The 20,184-nt window shown below is 38.1% G+C and overlaps 1 protein-coding gene across 3 annotated transcripts in view; it reads left to right on the top strand.

Annotated features, from left to right (window-relative positions):
- The window catches only part of PRKCZ (protein kinase C zeta), a 42,582-nt gene that overhangs the window by 15,028 nt on the left and 7,370 nt on the right, over positions 1–20,184 (top strand). For all 3 annotated transcript variants that reach the window (XM_021417613.1, XM_021417612.1, XM_021417615.1), the window contains exons 6-17: positions 3,717–3,802; positions 6,742–6,873; positions 7,989–8,070; positions 8,981–9,033; positions 10,739–10,927; positions 12,485–12,582; positions 13,100–13,186; positions 13,806–13,941; positions 14,308–14,395; positions 14,958–15,077; positions 15,998–16,077; positions 16,663–16,752. In XM_021417613.1, the coding sequence (XP_021273288.1) occupies positions 3,717–3,802; positions 6,742–6,873; positions 7,989–8,070; positions 8,981–9,033; positions 10,739–10,927; positions 12,485–12,582; positions 13,100–13,186; positions 13,806–13,941; positions 14,308–14,395; positions 14,958–15,077; positions 15,998–16,077; positions 16,663–16,752 (1,241 nt within the window). The remainder of the gene's footprint in view (positions 1–3,716; positions 3,803–6,741; positions 6,874–7,988; positions 8,071–8,980; positions 9,034–10,738; positions 10,928–12,484; positions 12,583–13,099; positions 13,187–13,805; positions 13,942–14,307; positions 14,396–14,957; positions 15,078–15,997; positions 16,078–16,662; positions 16,753–20,184) is intronic.

The following is a 20,184-nucleotide window of genomic DNA, read 5'->3' as shown; positions in this document are numbered from 1 at the left end:
ATTGGATGCCGGTGTGCTGTGAAGTCTGACTTATCAGCTTGTAATGGCATGCAGCTATTTTAACAGGAGGATATGAACATGGGCGACCAAGAGATCATGCATGAGAAATTGGCGTGCTTGGAGGGCAGGTTTTCTGTCCAGCAGTTCTGAAATGGGCGTCAGCCGAGCCCTTTGAAGCTGCTGTCTCTTGGAAAGGAGAGAAAAAGAAGAGGTATTGTTGTTTCCCAAATACTACTAGCTAGTTTTAAATAAAATAAATGGCATCTCCTGTCCATTTCAATAACTGCTTGCAGTTTCTTGAATTGGAAATGCTTCACGCTTAGACTCTTCACAACTTCTGAAGAAGAATGTCAGTTGTACATAGCAGCTTCGTGGTAATAAAAAGAAAGGCCTATTAACACACCATACAATGCGTGTCTGTTACGTGCTTTAGAGAGTGGTTTTATTGTGTCAATGCAACTATTAGAGAAATATTAAGTAGCAGAGATGTGAAGCAACATACTATCCAAGTTGTTCAGAGTTTGCTTTCACAAAATTTATTCCATCTTTATACGTGACTCTCTCTAATTGAGCATCCATCTGAAATACCAGTATCCATTTTGTAGTTCTAATTTCTAAGTTGGTTTTGAAAGAATGCTCACTTGTCTGCTCAGCAAAACATTAAAAGAACAAAACAAAAAGTGGGCATTCTCATAGTGTCCAGCTGGCAGGCCATGTAATTGGCCTGTAAACAACTTGCATTAATCTCTGAGAAGTGATTTGCCGTGGTAGCAAATTATCTCTGTGCTTATTATGGCAAAAGATTTCATTATAGCTCGCATAAAAGCAGATTTTGGACTCATAAAAAGCATTTATAAGATCCAAATGCAGAGGAAATAAAATGTTTGTGGCTCTCCTATTGCCATTTGTTGGTGCAAGGCACACTTTTCAGACAGCTGATGAATTCTCTTACATACTCTGGAAAGTACAAGCTTTGTCAAGCTGTTTGGGAAAAACTATACTTTGGGGCTGGGGAGAGGCTGGGCCTGTCCTTTCAATTCCTTTTGTCCCCTAGTGCTGGGAAAGTATATTGTCATCTGAAAAATAATTGTACTTTCTTCTGATTATCTCTGCTTTTCCAAGTGGTGTTGTTTAAAAGCAGTATTCACCCTCCTCCCTCCCCCCCCAGTTCTGGTAAGTCCTGATGGGACCATTCTTGAATGGGGAAGCATCTGTTGTAAATGAGTTAATACAGAGTGAAGGCTGAACGCAGACTCCTTCGATCACTCATCAATTTATATCCACAGTTGAAAATGTTTTGTGTGTTTCATTTTTTCTTCTTTCCGTGATCTTTAAAAAATAGTGAAAAAATAAATGTAGAGTTTTTTGGTGAGGAAAAACAAAAAACAAAGCAGCTATTAAATATGTTTACAGGCATTGCTGTTAGTGATGTAGTTGTGGAGCTCAATAACAGGGAAGAACTGCTCAACAGTGACAGTCAGTTGTTTTACACTGTTTTCTACTTAGAGGCAGCTGAGTGATGTTGTAGGCATTCAGCTTAAGAATTTTTATTTCTTTGTTTCACATTCAGATTAAAAGAGATCTCCTTCCCAAAGTTCTGATCTTGGAAGAACGTAAAGTTTGGAGTGTTCCAGACAGGGAACGGGATCTGGCCCCACGCTGAATCAGTGGTTGTCATCCCAATGAACGGGGATGGGGGAGGGGATTGTACTTCTTAAACTTAGCTGTTTTAAGTTCAGCTTTTGTTAGACTGTTGCCTCCTAAAAATACGACATGAAATCCTGCCTTTGACTTTAATATTTATCATTAATTAGGGAAGTGACTTGCTCCTTTATTTGCAGACTTCATCAACACGAGCTGCTCGTTAACTTACCCGTCACTTACTATTCCCTGTGTTGGTGATAAGCTACTGCTCGGAACACAGATGCATGAGGTTGTCTCCATATGGTGCTTTGTCTAATGAATCCATTAGCTATCTTGGAGAAAATCTTTCAAGTCTTTTTCGTCTTGGTGAAAAAACATCCTACAAATGGTGGGACAGTTTTAGATTGATGTTTGTGTATGGTATATTTCACAGTTGTATCAGGAAGATTTGCAGCTAATTATGGAGGGTAAGTAGCGTTCCACAAAGTGTTATTGGATTTGTTTTGAATTTTGAGTAAAGGAACTGAAGATTGTTTTACCTTGAGAGCAAAAACTACAACTGTGCTATTGGATTTTCTGTGGTTCTGGAATCTGAAGTTTTGAGGCTTGGTTGGAGAAAGCCTGATTGGACCCCAATACTCTTAGAGTCATGTATTAGGAAACTCATTTGTTTTCATTGGTTTTAGCAATGTACCTAGATTAAAAAATATAACGTGTTGCCATTTGTAAGGTCTCATAAAAGTGCACATCTTTATTCTTACCTTCTCAATGGGAGCTATTTATACTTCCGAAGCTGTTTAGTTCTCTATTCCCTATGGCACTGTTTTGCTTGCTAATGTTTCATGTATGAAGTGGATAGAAAATAGTCTGTACAAGCTGATGATTTTAAAGTAATGCTATCTAAGAAGTATTTCAGCTTCTCATTTTTCTTTGGAAGCTGTGTGATGCTTTATTACCAGCAAGAACACTGCAAGATGCTTAAGGAGATGTCATATGTGCCTCACTGTCAAGAATAGGTTTTTAACTTTACACATCACAGCAAGCTTCAGACTTATATATTTGAATCTCTTAATAGGTGTGATTAAAACAAATTATTCAGCAATTAGAATCATGCCAAGGTAGACTTCCTTTTCAGCTTCTTGGTAGCAAGACTGCGTTGCCAGCTTTTGCTTGACCGCTGAAGTTCCTCTCAGCTCTCCAGCCCATCTCTTCCCCATGTGTTTCCCTACCAGGACCTGCTGCTGCCCCTGCTCTGGGCAGCCTGGTGCTGCTCGTGTCGCAGGATCTGCCTGTGTGACTGTGAGCAGCTCTCAGCAGGACTAGTGTTGCACGATGAATTTTTCAACGCTTTCAATGCTTTGTACTTAATATCACATTCTCTAACGAGCCAGGCAAACACTGCACGTATATCTGTGGGAAGTGACAACAAAGTGGATTTGGAGTAGGTGCTCGGTGCTATTTTGCATGGCTTCTTGGAGAATCTGTCTTAAGCAGCTTAAATTATTTATTGTTGTCATGTTTAGACTGTATTAGAAATAATTGCAGACCTGCACTTGAACTGTTTCCATAATGGAATAAATAGTTTTGGACAGCATTTGCTAACCAAGATGAAATTGAGGTCAACTAATGCAATTCTGCAGATGCGTATCATCTTTAACTCTTTATCTGTGCGGTATTATTAGCGCCAGGCATCCTTCTCATACGTATGTATGGAGTTGCCATGGTGGGAGTGACATGGTAATTTTCCCGGAGGAAGCTGTTTCTTTAACTGTTACCCGTCCTTCCTCCTCACCTGAGCTTGAACAGCACAGGCAGGAAACTGTAACAAGATTAGGATCATGTGAAGAAAAAGAGACAGGGATGGAAAAAAGGGAGAGGCAGTCTGAGAGCACATCCTGCAGAAGCTGTCATTTAAGGCTGCCTTAAAAAAAAAAAAAAAGGCAGGGGTTTTGGCTGTGCGTTGCTATTTAGAAAAGCAAAATTGTTTTTAGTCACCACTTGCTTACCGTAGTGTGTCTGCTATTGCCGTGCAACCATGCTGCTGCTTTACACCTTCTTAATTTCTTTCTTAGAATCAATCTACCGACGTGGAGCCAGAAGATGGAGGAAGCTGTACCGAGTGAATGGGCATTTGTTTCAAGCCAAACGTTTTAACAGAGTGAGTACTGTTGTATAAAATGTAGGGTTTTGGTAATGTTCTGTGGTAATTGTTTTCTCAGTCTGTGCTCTCTGTATTTGAGTGGTGGAAAAAATAAAAGGAAAAGCAGGATGCTTATTGATGTAGCTTTTCAGTCTACGCAGCATTATTCAGGTCAGAAAAATCAGAAAGCTCAGTCTTGGACTCTGATTGGTGGTAATTATTTTTAAAGTCTCTAAAAACTGTTTTTGTGAATATTTAAACTCACGGGCTTAGATGAGTGTTTTTCTTTTCTGCCCATAGTGATTAAGCTGCTTGATTGCTCCGTGATCCTTTACCTGCCGTGTATATTGTTCTGTTTAGCTGTTACAGCTCTGGCTGTTAGCTCTAACTGTTTTGAATGGGTGGTATTACGTAATCTAATTAAGAGAAAAAAAATCTGTGTTGAGCTAAAATACAACTGCATTAAGAGTCTGACTTAATCCACATGAGCAAGTGAATGTAGCTTTAAGGGTGAGGCTCCTCCTTGACTTTTATCCCATTATGTCAAAGTGTTGCAGCACATACAAATGTTGTGTACGCTTTGGCGAGCGGGATACAAAACTGAGTGCAGTGAGGTGAGTTAACTGTCTTCTTCAGCAGTGCTCTGTCTTTTATGACATTTGTCCTACTGCCTGGATGACTTTTATTTTTTCCCTTAATGTTCCCTACCTCGAAGCTGCATTTTAAAAGCAGGAAAAGCCCCTTCAAAGTCATTACTTTATCAGTGGCTGTATGAGAAACATAGGTTATTTATCTGAGTTATAACAAGCGTTTGTGTAATGTGCTGTACCAGTTTTATTTTTGTAATTCATAGTATGAAACATTCCATCAATTTGATTTAGATGTTCATTCGGTACCCAGTTAAAACACTTCTTTGAAGCTCTGTGAATACGTACATGCCGTGTTAATCATCCACTGGTGCTAATATAAATAATGAACTTTTACAGAAATTGGGCTAATGATGAATAAACACATGAAGAATTGGAAGCTCTGTTAGCATGCTTATTTGCCAACAATCCTAAAGAAGACTTTGTTAAAATGATTCCTGTAGAAATTAATTCTTCTTAAGCTAGAGCACAAAATACTTCCAAGTGAAGCTAGTAATGAAGTTGTTATGAATTTTAACTCATTATTACCTGTAAATTTCCATGTCATACTTCATAGTAACGTGTGTTTCTGAACTGGACACCAAGTAACTTTAAAATTAACTGAATTTTGAAGATTGCAGTATTACCTTATGAATTCATTCACTTTTCAAAGTAACTGTGTAAAACTTCTACAGTTAATTCAGGTAAATGAACACATTTGAGCATCTAAGTGATTAGACTATAATCTTGGTGATCATAATCTTGTCGAGCATGATGTGAAAGCCCACTGTTATTTCTAGGGTTATATGCATTTTGGGCGGGCATGAGGGATACTTGTATTACTCACAGAATCTGACAGTTGCCCTTTTGTCTTTTTTTTTTCTCCTTCTTGCCTGCATCTAACTGAAGTAAATGAGATTTTTCTTGTATGCTGTTTCCAGGCTCTAGGACATTTTATTTAGCCTTTGACATTACTGCTGCCAAACCTATACAGGAGTACTGAAAGGAGCCTCGTGGAGCAGGGTTTTTGAAAGCAGCAGCTACAGATGTCCAAGGCTTACTGCCCTGGCGCTTTCTCTTGTTTGTTTTCCCCTGGACGACATACCTTGGATTTCTCCCAGTCAAGGAGTAGCTACATAGCTCAATGGAATGTAGTTCATAGCTGTAGAAAACAAATTTTTAAGTATGAGAGGCAATATAGAAAGCAGTTCTTTTCAAAAAGCATCTAGTCTGATTATTGTACTACTGGAAAGGATTCGTAGTAGTTTAATGCTTTTGGGCAGGGCACCATGTATGATTCATTAGTGTGGTTATTCAGATCCTCAGACTAACTGTGGTTTGCTGGGAGGAACAGACTTGCACTGTTCTGTGGCTTTGGGACAGTTGCAGAGTTCGAAGCCTGGAATGGGGGACGAGTGCAGGGCTGCCTGAGCAGCTTGTGGGATGATGGGCAGCGTCGTTACCCTGCTACAGTAATCCCAGGAGGAAGTCTGCAGGTAGTGAGTGGGAAGCAAGTCACCATTTGGCAATCTGGACACTGTACATAGGGGGATAACTGAGGCTAGGTGACTTCTTGGCATAAAAGGATCTGTTTGCTATTTGGCAGTTTGGGTGAAGTGTGTAAAATGACCACAGCACACATACAGTGGAAAAACTCCTTAAAGAGGTGCCTTGTTGAAGTCAGCAGCACAACGTCTGACTTACTACTTTGTCCTCATTTTGATTTAATTTATTCAGATGCCATTTCCAGACGCGAAGAAAAAAGACCATGTATTTCAGATATTAAATAATGCAGCAGCAGAGGTTTTAAATCAGACTTGATGGATAAGATTTTTAATTATGTTTTCCAAAGTTTCTACTTATGTTCTACCTCTCAAGTGTATAGATGCAGTTGTAGAACAGTTTTCATATTTTGATTTGTGGAGTCCTGTAACATTTTTTGCCGGTTAGGATGCTTTTTTACACATACTCACAGGGTACAAATTCCTGTCAATGTTGTTTGGGTAACCTCTGTCAGTACCTGAAGTTCAAAATAGGCTTGCTGTCTAAGAATGATATGCCAGTGTTAGGCTGTGATGTATTCCACGTGCTTGAGACATTTTTCTTAACATCCAGTTTAAAAAAAAAAAAGTGCGTTTTGGTAAATTTGAAGAGTGAAGTATAACCTTCAGATATTAGTGAAATCCTGGATATGTTCAAAACTGTTATTGAACATCTGTTTGGAAGTGGATAGGGTGGGACCTTGTAGGGTGAGCTCTTTGTGCTAGCTACCTACCAGCCTACAGAGGGGAATTGATAATGGAAATTCATGATGTGTGTTCTGCCTTTTAGAGAGCATACTGTGGCCAGTGCAGTGAAAGGATATGGGGTCTCAGCAGGCAAGGCTACAAGTGTATCAACTGCAAATTGTTGGTCCATAAACGTTGTCATATACTTGTTCCACTGACCTGCAAAAGGCATATGGTAAGTTTGTATTCGAGTTTGTATTCTGTCTAAAACTAAGATGTCTTCTTGTGCCCTGTTCTGCTAATTCTAGATGTGCATCCAAGTGATTAAACACTGTGTAAGGCTGCAGATTTGTAACACTTGGTGGTAATTGATTTTCAGTTCCCAAAATGTCTACAGAGGATAAGCCTTTAGACTGTGAGCAGTAAAGACAAAGTGAGAAAAGAGAACTTGAGATGTGACTGAGTGTGTCAGCAAGCTTGATTTTGACTTTCCTTGTAGACAATACTTCATTTTACAAATAGATAAAGCCTTGTCACTGACAGTTGTGGTGTTTGTTTCTTAGAGCCTATGGGAATGTTTTAAGAACTAAGACACTTGCTTAGAGCTTATCTGCACCTCTGTGGTGGGTTTTGCCATCTGTTTCTCTAAGACTTTTTTTCTTTTCCAGTGGCATCTCTACTGTCTTTCCCAGGTTTTAAATGTTAATCGGTGTCCCTAAACTTTAGCCCTTCCATATGCTCATCACAGGTTTTCATGAGCCTTTTACTTGTTTTTGCATCGTCCTTTTTGTTAACTAGAAGTTTAAACCATTATTTTTTTCCTCACTGGTGTTAGATACAACTTGGCATTATTGGATTATTTGCAATTTATTTATACATGTCACTGTTCATACTGGAGTCATTCTACATGGCTTGTAACGAGTTGTGGATGAGACCAGTGTCCAAACATAATATAATATTACTTGGTATTGTGATATTGACAGAGTCATTTGATACCTCTGCATAATGAGTAAAGGAATATGCCACTGCTCTAAACTGAGTGCATAATATCATTTTGACATACATTTAACTTGTTGCAGTTCTACATAAAACACTCAGAAGACTTGAAAAGAATTAGTTTGAACTTTGCAATGAAGTGTACTAATTTCACTTTTAGGAGACAATTAGGCATCCGTTGTAGTTAGAACAGTTGCAATACATGAATATTCTGAAATACTTTCTATGAAATCCCTTTTTTTCTTGAAGCTACAAATGTAAGGTTCTTGTTGCAGTTACATGGCAAGACATTGTGGCTAAGAGGGGCTGCGTGAGCTGACGTTGTTTTTCTGTGTGATTTGTGTATCTTCAAAGGATTCGGTCATGCCTTCCCAGGAACCTCAGTTAGATGATAAGAACGATGAAGTTGACCTCCCTTCAGAAGAAAATGATGGAAGTGAGTATTGTTCTGTCAAGATGGAATTCCTGTTCTTCCTCATTTTGTAGAGTGGTTGTAGTAGTGTGATCTGGAAATCTATGAACGTCACTGTTGCATTAAAGTACTTTGTTCATTGGTAACTTTGCCTCCTCTGATATCCTTCAGAGGATGAGGTCTTTAACCTTGTTATTGGGGGTTGCAGTTGTCTTTTTTTTTGTATTCAGTACCGAAGAGTTAAGTAAGCTCTCTAGGTAAAGTTCTCTTCGTACTAGCAAGTGCGGTGTGGTAGGCTGGATCTGTAGACCAAAGTGGTTGATAGGTGCAGCCCACTTTCCAGTGTACCTGTTTTCTCAAAAGATTGCTTGGGGCTGACAAGCTCTAGTTTAGTCCCGTGGACTTGATGCTCATTAGCAACTTGGTTACAATAAGTTTCCTTTTAGCATGTCACCTGCTTCAGATTTATCCTCAACTCATGTGTTCTGAAACCATTCTATAATATGAATTTAAGTGAGGATCAGTTGGCAGCAACAGATCTGACCTACAATGTTAATGTAAGTGCTCCTCTGAGACTTTCTGAAGGTTTCCTTAATTGTGTGGAATTGGGATTATTCCTTCTAGATCAATACTTCTGTGGTTCAAGCTGCCCTGGGTCTGAGGCCCATCTATCCTACCTACTCCTCCTTTTCCAAATGAGTCAGTGTTCATTGCTAAGTTTGACTGTCTCGGAGTTGGTTATTTCTGCAGTGCCCTTGGTTAGGAACTACTGTCAAGATTATAAGAATAGAGTGGAAAAACATGATCAACCATCCCACAGTATTTATAGCAAACTGCTAGTCCTAAGCTACTAAATTATCTTACCATTTATCAATTTTTTAGTTATTTCTAATAAGGCCTTAATCACACTACTTCTCTTTGACATATTTTCCAGTTCCTTACATTCCTTCAAACCGGAAGCATGACAGCATTAAAGATGACTCTGAGGTATGTTGTAAAATTACTTTTGTAATTCACTTTTATGTGCTCTTAATCATACACTTTTTATAAAATAGCTAATTATATTTGTCCTGTTTTTTCCTCTACCATTTAAATAAGAGGTCTGAATTTTCTTTCTGAAAATAATTTTTAAGGCATTGGGTTGGATTTTTCTGATTTGTTCTATATACAGCTCTTGTCATCTGAGTCACGAAGTGAGAGAGATGCTTTATTCCCTGCATTCATGCAGAAACAATAGTGATTTAGCAGATTGTTTGGCTGTGTAGGTTCTTACAGCATGTGGTGGCTTTGACATTGTCGTCTGCCCTCTCTAATGGATGTACACCCCTTCTCACCCTAGGGCTACCTCTGCAGGCTAACATTAAGAGAGTTGGTTCAATCTGGTAGTACATTACCTATCCAGCTCTCTGGATAACTAATAATTTTCAGAGCGCTCCTGTGGAAATGCAAGTAAAATAACATGTACTTAAGCTGGCTTTTTCAGCTTTTGTAGAGGTTCTGACACAATCTCTTCATACTAAGAATGTTATTCCCTTAAAGCAGTTGAATTCTAAAGGACTTCAAGAAGCTGCTTTTAAAAATGCTTCTGGCATGTTTGAATTAATGCATTTTACAGAACGCCAGCAGTTAGTTATCCTGCTTCTAAACAGACCTGTACCTTCTTTTCTCTACCTCCACTACAATGCTTGTCACTACTGTTAATTTACACTTGAGTAGTTCTTGCTCTTGGGTAAGTGACTGCCTTATTTTCCATCATGTGCCTTTAGGATTTGTCTCAAATTCTGAGAAGCCAAGCTATAAACTTAACAACAACAATTCTCTGACGTGATTTATCTGAAGCTGCTTGTTTCTGCTATGGTAGTGCTCAGGTATACACTGTATTTAAATTTGTATAGATGCACTTCTGAATTACAATGATCTGACTTTCCCATCTTGCTTCTGAGCTTTACTAAAATAATTTAAGGTATCCTGCAAAGAGGATGTGGTATTCTGGTAGCTTTGTTGAATAGAATCTTTAAGCTCACAGCAATCTCTTCTAATAGCAGTCAATCCTAGATCAAGATTCTTTATATAAATACTTCACTTGGTTCAGCAGAGCACTGATCTGTCTACAAGTACTGTAGCGTGAGGTCAGGTAAAAATAGGCCACAGAAGTATGTCAAAGCATTGTGTATCCTGGTGAAATTTGGAAAGTCAAAATGCATTGTGCATGTGAATCTTTAAGCAGTTAATCTTTAGTCTTGTATCGCATAATTCCAGCAAGTAGTAAAGATCAAGTTCATCTTTTAGAATCAATAATGAATTTTAAAACAGCGTTCTTCATGGTAGAATATTTTGTGCCAGTTCTCACATTTCAGAATATAAAAGATGGTCTTTGCTCAGTGCTGAGTATAATTCTACGTAGCCTAAAGTTTAAGAATGACTAAAATGTCACTTCTAAAAGCAATGCCTTCTGTTTTAATACTTAAATGATTCACTGAACAAACTGGAGCAAGAACAAGAGAACAAAACAAATACCAACAAAATATTTCTAAATAAGTTACCATCGGCCATTCAAATTTGTGTGACAGTGACAACAGCATGTAAACTCAGTGAGTTCTGTCCAGTGGTTAAAGACCTTCTGGCTGTAATAGATGCTAGGAAGAGAAGATATTTTCATAACAATTAACTACTTGTTCCTTTTTTTATACAGGATATCAAACCAGTCATTGATGGAATGGATGGAATTAAGATTTCTCAGGGGCTTGGGCTACAGGACTTTGATTTGATCAGAGTTATTGGACGTGGAAGCTATGCCAAAGTTCTTTTAGTTCGGTTAAAAAAGAATGATCAAATCTATGCGATGAAAGTAGTGAAAAAAGAATTGGTCCATGATGATGAGGTAAGTCTGTGTTAATTGCCTTCCATTACACATTTTAAAAACGTAGTGCTGTTTGACAGACATCATTCAAATAAGGAGGCAGCAGAAGTCTTAAAAGACAATTCTGTCCTAGGAGTTCTACTAACTTTTGAACTCATCTATCATTAACTGACTGCTGAAGTATATCGTCAAGATGAAATTTGATGCTCTTATTTTAATAAAACTATTCTATTTTTGATAGAATGCATGTGAAGAATGTACAAACATGAGTGTGCAGATCTGTACACTTACATTCACTTACAAAGATAATAGAATAGATAAAGCAAATCCCAGTGAGGAAGGAAGGGAGGTTTGAACCCCCTGCAACACCATAGGGCTGGAACGTGCCGTGTTAAATAAAGGAGCGGGGGATGGGTCCATAGCCCTGCTGAAAACAGTGCTCTAAGAGAGCTGCCAGGGCAGTGCCATACGTTGTCAGGCTGCCAGCTTCAGTGGCACGTTGCAGTGTGACATGCTTGTGCAGGAGTGGCAGCATGTATGAAGAGGTGTATGAAGTATGACACCAGAAGATATTGGAAGAGCATGAATTTTTCAAGGCTTGATCTTGTTAATGTTAGCTTACTAATGTAGTACTAATGGACTATACATAGGTACGAATGTGAAGAGTTCAATTTGGAATCTCTTCAAGGAAAAATCATTTATTAAAACAGAAAGTGAACATGTTATATTCAAAACTGAATTAAGGGTTCATGTTTAGACCCAGGTTTACCATTCAGAAGTGTAACGTCTTTAGGAGTGTCTAAACATAAACCTGTCAGATTTAGTTTTGTTGGTAATTGTTCTTGATTCCCTTTGAGACTTCAGTTACTCAGCCAGACGGGTTGTCCTGGGGATGAAGTCTTCGTTTCCCTTCATGCAGTGTTTCACCAATTCTTCTTGACAGGAAGGCCTGAATTCTCAGCATCTGTCTTGGTTGTCTCCAAACTGGTTGGAGAGCTGGGAGTATCTGTTAGAAATAGAGAATTCTTAGTGCTTGCGTTCCCTGTTTGTTGGCAGGGTACTGAATGTTCACAGAGTAGAGCGTGATCTGTGTAATGTCATGTATCTACTGCTAAAACCAGTTGTCCATGAGGTTTTAATTTTGTATAGTTACAAGAAAAATGATGAAATACATTCTTATGAATCTGAATTTTGCAGTGCTTCCCTGATATCATTCTAATTTTGTTACATTCTTATACTGCATTGCAGTGTGTATTCAGAACTTCGATTCAAGTATTAAAGGCAGTCTGATACTGCTAAGGGTGATCTTGGTTGGACAAACTAATCTTACTTTGGTAACTTCGTTGAATTTATTTCATGTATCAAATGAGCAAATGAAGTTCAGTTGGTTTAAACCTACTGAATAATTGAGTTGAAGTGTTTTCAATTTTCCTCCAGGTTTAGTTTTTTTAATCTTTCTTAAGGACATATGTAAGAGCACTATATACGAGGGAGGTTAGATGTAAACAATTCATGTTCCGGGAATGTTCCTAGTGGTTATCTGGTACAAGTTCTGATTGTTCAATGATTCTGTTTCAGGATATTGATTGGGTACAGACAGAGAAACATGTGTTTGAGCAGGCATCCAGCAACCCATTCCTAGTTGGTTTACATTCGTGCTTTCAAACAACAAGTCGGTAAGAAAGATCTGAAATTTTGGTTTGAAAACATTGATCATTGCACTAACTGCATCTCATAAAGGAGATAGAACCACTGCCATGATGGTCAGAAAAGGCTGGAAGGGTTCCACTGCTCCACCAAAGCCAGTTTGAAGGGCGTAACTTAGAGCAGTGTGGAGCAAAAGGCAGGGATTTCCTGCCCCTAATATTAATCGAACGCTGCTGTCTTGTACTGGTTTTGATAGGTCTGCAGATTTCACAGAGTAGTGGATGATTGAATGACATGGCCTCTTCCTGTTCAGTCTGGCTTCTTCATTTGTTTGCTTCTTAAATAAAGGATGTGCTCCTGCCTAATATGGGTCAAATCAGTATTTTGCCCTCTTTCCTAATCTTAAATAGTTGTACTAAACCATAAGAAATATGAAAGTCAGATTCAAGAGTGGAAGTGAAAATGGCTCAGGTTGGAAGAATAGCAGTAGTTTTCTTCCTACTGAGAATTTCCTTGGAAGCCATTAATTCTATTATATACTTTCAGATTATTTCTTGTCATAGAGTATGTAAATGGAGGAGACCTTATGTTTCATATGCAACGGCAAAGAAAACTTCCTGAAGAACATGCAAGGTATTTTACTAATCCAGCTATTGTGCTTTTCCTCTTGTTATTTCATGTTGTATGAAATGCTTTAGGAAGTTTATTCTATAAAAGAATATGAAGAGCCAAGAGAAAACAGAAGGTAATTTCTGAAGATTAGAATGTTGTGTTGTGGTAGGAAATGTCACAAGCAAACATTTGATAATTAGCAAGCTATGCCTGTGTATTTTTGTTTACCGCTTCATAGTCAGTTAACGCTTGTTTGATATGTTGAGAGATGATGTAGCTATTTTATTTTGGTCTTATGGTATGTTAATAAAGTTAGTAATAGAGGAAGGAAGAAGAGCCTGATTTGCGATGTTGTGTGTAATCTTTGCACTGCATGAAGTCTCATGGTTATTCTTGGTAAGCTGAAGCCACAGTTCTTGTGTCCTCCGGAGTTTTCAGGGGAAAAAAAATCTGGATAAAGAATAAATATTCTTTTCATTAGTAGAATTTAAGATTACATTTGCCATTCTTAAAGGAATGGTTTTACGATATGAGTTCAATACCTTTGTGAACAAATGTAGCTTCTTTTCAGTGTCCTGTTTGCAGAGACAAACTAGTTCTGTACAACTTTTGTTAATGTCTTTCTCCTTTCCTTTTTCAGGTTTTATGCTGCTGAAATTTGTATTGCTCTAAACTTCCTACATGAAAGAGGCATAATCTACAGAGATTTAAAACTAGACAATGTTCTTTTAGATGCAGAGGGTCATATCAAATTAACAGATTATGGCATGTGCAAGGTAGAGTCTTCTTACCTTTCTTTTGTCTCTTCTTTTTTTTCTTTTGTCACTCAGTAGTGTATTTCTCTGGTTAAACTTTTAAGTCCAGTAGTGTACCTAGTGATATTAAGGCAAAACTGACAGAAGTTACCCTTTGCTGAACAGCAGTGTTACTGAGCCCAGAATTTGGTTGTGGAATAGCAACTTCATTCTGCAAAGTAACTGAAGCATAGGGCCACATTTGTAACCTCTTCCTTCATGTTTTTTATGCTGATCACTTTGCAGGAGGGAACTTAACCTTCACTAAGTTCATTTCCTCTGTTCAGTTTCCTACCTCAAAAATAGAGGTAAAATTCTAATTTTTTTAAAACTGTTTTATGTCTGTAGGAAGGATTGGGCCCTGGTGACACTACAAGCACTTTCTGTGGAACACCAAATTATATTGCGCCAGAGATCCTAAGAGGAGAAGAATATGGTAAGCTGAGACTGAGCAACTCCATGTCGTAATCGAGCAAAAATCCAAACTACATTTGTTCAAATACTGTTGTTACTGATTTTCCTCCTTTTCTGCCATTTTATGTTGAGAAAATTTAAATGCATGTTATACTGTACGTTTGCAAGAGAAAAACAACGTTTTCATTTCAGAAGTCATTCATTTTGGCTGATTCTAAATCCTGCTTTCCCTGAACAATGCAGTGATACCGTATCAGAATCAAGCCCCAACCCCTGATGTACTTGACATCCCAACTGCTATTGTACTCCTGGCAAGGTTATGGAATGTTGTGACAAAGTTCATTGCTTATGCACAAGTCCAACTATCATCTTCTTAACTGGTGTTGTTATAAACTGATCTGATCAGTAGGTTGGGTTGTGTACAGACGCCTACAAAATCTATACAGGTTGCTTCTGTAGTCCAAATTCCTGTCAAGTTTCATCCAGTGATACTGATCACGTGGAACCAGACCTTTCATCTTCACATAATGAGAGAACCCTGAAATTCAAGCAGTGCTGAAAATGTGCTGTGTAAATATTGACAGGGTTCAGCGTGGACTGGTGGGCTCTCGGTGTGTTGATGTTTGAAATGATGGCAGGACGGTCTCCGTTTGATATCATTACGGACAATCCAGACATGAACACTGAAGATTACCTCTTCCAAGGTAAAGGTTTTTTTCTATGGCTTCTCTTGAGGGGAGAAATAATGAAAAATTAGCAGTTGCAGTAGGACACTTAGAGCTGTCTTCTGTTTTTCTTTTCTCATGTTACCTAATGGCTGCTAGCTGGTCTACAGTATATAAAGTATTTATAAGTTTTCATCCTAGGTATTTATTTTATTGAACTGTGATGAAATAGCCTGGAATTAGAAAGCTTTTTTCAAATGATAAAAGCATGTCGAAGAACAGAAGGAAAACCAAGTAAAATTACATGGAACAGCATCTTTGTTCAAAGGCGCTCGTTCCACGGGCCAGGAATGAATTTGAAATTCATGGAATACATGGAAGGATAGGAAGATGTACCAAGAAAGAGCCTTTTCCATCTATAGCTTTGGTCTGAGTAACTTGGACTTCCGAGAGAATTAGTAGAACGTTTTAAAACGGTGTTATACTTCAGGTATCACTACTCCTGAAGTTTTCTCAACAGTAGTAGTAATACTTATTATGTTTATTACAACAGGCACTCTAAGTTTGGCAACTGAAAAGTTGCCTATTCCCTAAAATGCATGTCTATTCTTTAAATTAGTTACTGTTGCAATTAAATAATTCTCTGCCCTAGTCTTCTGTTGAGCATTGTTAACTCTTTTATTGTTTAAAAGCAAACTTATACAAATGCTAAGGACACAAGATGTTTTTCCCTGTTTATGTTACAAATAAAAAGATCATGTAGCTGACTTTTTTTTGAAATCTTGAAGTTTTGGTACAGTAGTTTCTATTACTGTAACTCCTCTTGTTATTTTCCAAAATTACCATGTGTTCCCATTTTCCAAATGGTAGCATATCTAAACAATATAGTGTTTGTATTAAAATAATGGTCAATGTCATGAAACAAAAAACCAATATTGCTGTTTTTAAACCTGTAACAGTTATTCTTGAGAAGCCAATCCGGATTCCAAGGTTTCTTTCTGTCAAGGCCTCCCATGTGTTAAAAGGATTTTTAAACAAGGTAAATAACATTCTCTTATTTTTAGCATCTAGTATCTGGAAGTCAGAGCTTCCTGTTGAAAGGAATACAGTTAAGAAGTTAATCTGCTTACTATTAAGAAAATCTATAAAACCTTGGCATCCTGTATGATTAAAAAAAAGACCAACCAAAGCACCACCACACAACTTGTTAGTTCAGAACTCCCACATCAGGCTTGTTTCAAAAGCCTGCCCTTAGTTAGAAATTATCGGAGACATTTATAAACTCTAGTCTGTAATTCTTAATGTTCACTGAATTAAGTTCATTGAAATCCACAGTACCATTATTATTCAAATGGGGGGGGAAAAAGAAGGATATGAATTATACATTACTAAATGTAATTTTTTTTATTATTCCCAGAAGTTGTAAAATACTTTGTTTAAAATGAGCTTTCATATGAACTCTCTCTAAGAAAAGAGAATGGAAGTGTTTTGGTAGCCATACTATGTGCATCTTAACAGCAGCTTGCGTAGTAGTGGAGAATGCTGGTCGTATAGCTGGGGTTTGGACAAAAACGGGCTGTACCTGACTCGGGGCACGTAACAGAGTGTTTCTGTGTTTTTGCAGGATCCCAAAGAAAGGCTTGGTTGTCAGCCACAAACGGGATTTTCTGATATCAAGTCTCACACGTTTTTCCGCAGCATAGACTGGGATCTGGTAAAAATAATTACTTCTGTTTGTGTGTTCAGAAGGAACATCTTGAGTTTCTTGTTGTTTTACCAGTGTAGATGCAAGGTGCCTGCAGTTGTACTCTTCTGGCGGTCATGTCACACAGTCCTAACAGAGAAAGGAAGCATGTGTTAGCAAGCAGTGCTTAATTTCTGATTGGAAACCTTTCTGCCTTGAAGGGAGGGAAGGCTGGTAGTTAACCAAATGAACGAGAGCAGGTGAAGTGCCATGGAGCCAGTTAATGTGCAGCTGTGGGAGGTGAGATGCTTCACATGCACAAAGCATTTGTAGTCTACTTGTAATACATTATTTAAAAAAAATCAAATTGTGTAATTTTTCAAGTCAGTAGGATTATTCAAGTAGGTAACAGTGAAGTAACATTACAGCAGAATATGATCTCGTCTTTTTCTTTTTTTTTTTTTAAAAAAAGGGGGGGTTGAAAGTCTTGTGGCTATTTGAAATGACTCCCTGATTATTACTTTTTGTTTTTCTCTGTAACTGGTGTTACGATGGAAATGTTTAGGTTATGATGGAGCAGACAACTTGCATGTCTGTAGGCTTGGATGCATTAATATTTATTAAAACTGGCTTTATAAAAGCTTCGGTTACTCGGTAACTGTGTGTGCTTCACAGAAAATCACCCTAGGAACTGCATTGTTGCATTTATTGACACGGCCAAAAGGAAGTCAGGAACTCTTCCTTTCTAGCATTATGTTTTTAATACTTTAGTTGAACTTTGAAAACATTATATCCATATATTCTCATAGTCCTGGGAAGTCTCCACAAAACATAGAATCAGGCAAGCAGCAATGCCTGTAAGAATGTGGAAGAGGTTCAAAGAGAAGAACTGTGTGATGCCTGTTGCTGAAAGCCTGCTGCTCAGACATTCAGAGAAGACATTCACTACGTTAGGAGCCAGTGTTTTAAAATACCTGCCGTTCACCAAGTGATTTGTGCCGTAATTACAAGGATGTCTCGTTCTGTCACAGACACGGTTCGTTTTGTATTCTCCTTTTATCTACGTGCTGTGTTCCATTATGTTAGCTACCTAGTGGTAGCTATAATGCAGCTTGACTGGAGTTTGTCTTAGAATATAAACACTGTGCACTGCAGGGTTTCTGTTCTGCAGAGTTTATCTGAGAGATACAGAAGACTCTTGGATTTGTTCATTTGTATAAGTACTTCTTAATTGGGACTACTCCTTCTTGGTCAACACTTATGCTGAGTTCAATTTTGATTTTTCTACCTGCTTCTTGGCTGAAAGCATTGGTATTAAATGTCTAATTAAAAAAAGACTAATGAAAAAATTGGGGTGGATTTCTGTGTGGTTTTGCAAGGTAATTAGGACAGTGCTGCTCGGTAGGGTCAGGACAAAAACTAAGCTATGCTTCTAGTGTTGGGAAATGTATTTAGGATAGAACTTAAAACCACTGCAAGTGTGGTTTTCGATCTTGGTCATCTGAGTTGTGTGTGGCATGGGTAAGAACATATTAGGTTGCTCTCTCTGTATGCAGGATGGTTTAATAGCATTCAGGGAAACACCAGAGCAACCTTTCTAATTGTTTCAGCACATCAAGTGCCTACTTTTACAGTACTTGATCCATTACATATTGGAAGAGTGCTACAAAGGCACGGCTACTGCTAGCTGTGTGCAGAAGCAGTAATGGTTGCGCTTTGGATGGCAGTATCAACTCCTCGTTTACGTTGTTTGTTACACTGTGGTGATTGGAGCTTGGCTGGCTCTTTTGTTTTAACAGAATATACCTTTTGGAATTATAGTGTTGGAGTTGGTGCTACTAAAAACTGGAACAGATTTAGTCTCTGTTAGTAAGACTTGAAGATTAAGGGCTACTTCAAGTCATCTGTTCAAGTGTTGCATTTCATCTGGTGTGTCTCCCTTCCTACTAAATAGAGCCAATAGCTTTGCCATTGGTTTGCTTATGCTTTTTAGTTGCGAGTTTTACCTGCTAGCTGTAGGCTTCTAGTCAGACATTCATCAGAGTCTCTAGAGATGTGAATGTTAACCGCAGTTGTAGTTCAGATATTTTCCTTTGATCGGTGGTGTCAGGAGCTTTAGGTACACTAGATTAGTCTCCTCTAATTGCACACAAACGCTGTTCCTCAGGAAGAGAAGTAAATATATTGTCCTCGCTCTTTCTTGTGTTGTAGCATTATGCATGTGTGGGAGTTTTTCCAGCCTGGAGTACACTGCACCGAGTTAGAACAGAAAGCTTAAATGGCTGAATTATTTTTGGATCTCTATTTTTAAACGTGGAGCACTAACTATATTGGTGTTCACTGCTTAACTTGTAATATGTTATACTTAAGTATTTTGACATTTCTCTCAAATGGCATTTAGTATCGTTGAATTTGTAGGCTGCTTATGTTAATTATTATGGAAAAGGTTACAAAAATAGTAACATATTTCTGTTACGAGTGTAATTTTATTCACGTCAGTGTGGCTTTTTGCTGTTAGTGTTGCTTCAAAACATCCAAAAACCTTCAATTTTTCCTTGTGAAACTGACCTATAAAATACATTGGAATAAGATTCTGGGAGCCAACACAGTCTGTATGAAGTTCTGTTCTAAATGGGAAAAGCCCATGTTTGCATTTCAAATAACTTTATTTTGGAAGTGGCAGTAATTTCTATATGATCTGTGAGGCAAAGAAGAGCCTGAAGTCAAGTGGTTATGAAAGGATTTTCTGGGAGGTGTCAAACTTCATTACTTAATTTCATAATACAGTGACATAATACAGTCTAGCTCTCAAGTCCCTGTTACTGTTTTTTAATATGCAAGCAACACAGAGGCCTCCTTATATACAGTTGCACTTGATAACACATGGACATCATGGGTGTAATACTTGCCTGACTCTAGTGGGAGAAACCTCTTCAAAAGAATACTGCTGAAAGGAATCACAGAATGGGTAGAATCGTAGAATACTATTTAATATTAAATACAACTACTTCAGAGTGTACAAGATCTGTAAGACCTGTAAGAGAACTTACAAGTGTTGGTGTAGAAGATAAGAATGTCTCCCTTCTCTCGGTGTGTTTCAGCCATCCACCTGGGCGTGTAAAGAAGCTGGAGCCAGGGGGAAAGCTGACTGAGAGAATCACGGGATATTATTGCCATGAAAACAAAACTTAGCGTTTCAATCTTGATACAGAAGTGTGTACTGAAACAGTCTTATTGCTTTGTCGTGGAATGCTGTTGTCACTGAGGATGTTGCATGAAAACAAAGTGTGCTTTTCAATTTTCCGTTAGTGTCATTAGTTCTGTTCCAAGGGGAGCTTTGAATGTTGATTTTCTATCTGATATTTCTCTAGAGGAACGGTGACCTCCAGTGGCCAGCAAGGCTTAACCCAAAGTGTATGTACCACGTAGGCCATAACAGATCAGAATAATGATCAAGTCTGG

Source organism: Numida meleagris, chromosome 20 (genome assembly GCF_002078875.1).
Source record: "Numida meleagris isolate 19003 breed g44 Domestic line chromosome 20, NumMel1.0, whole genome shotgun sequence".
NCBI lineage: Eukaryota > Metazoa > Chordata > Aves > Galliformes > Numididae > Numida > Numida meleagris.
The sequence above is the reverse complement of the archived record's forward strand: the minus strand, read 5'-3'. Positions and strand labels throughout refer to the sequence as shown.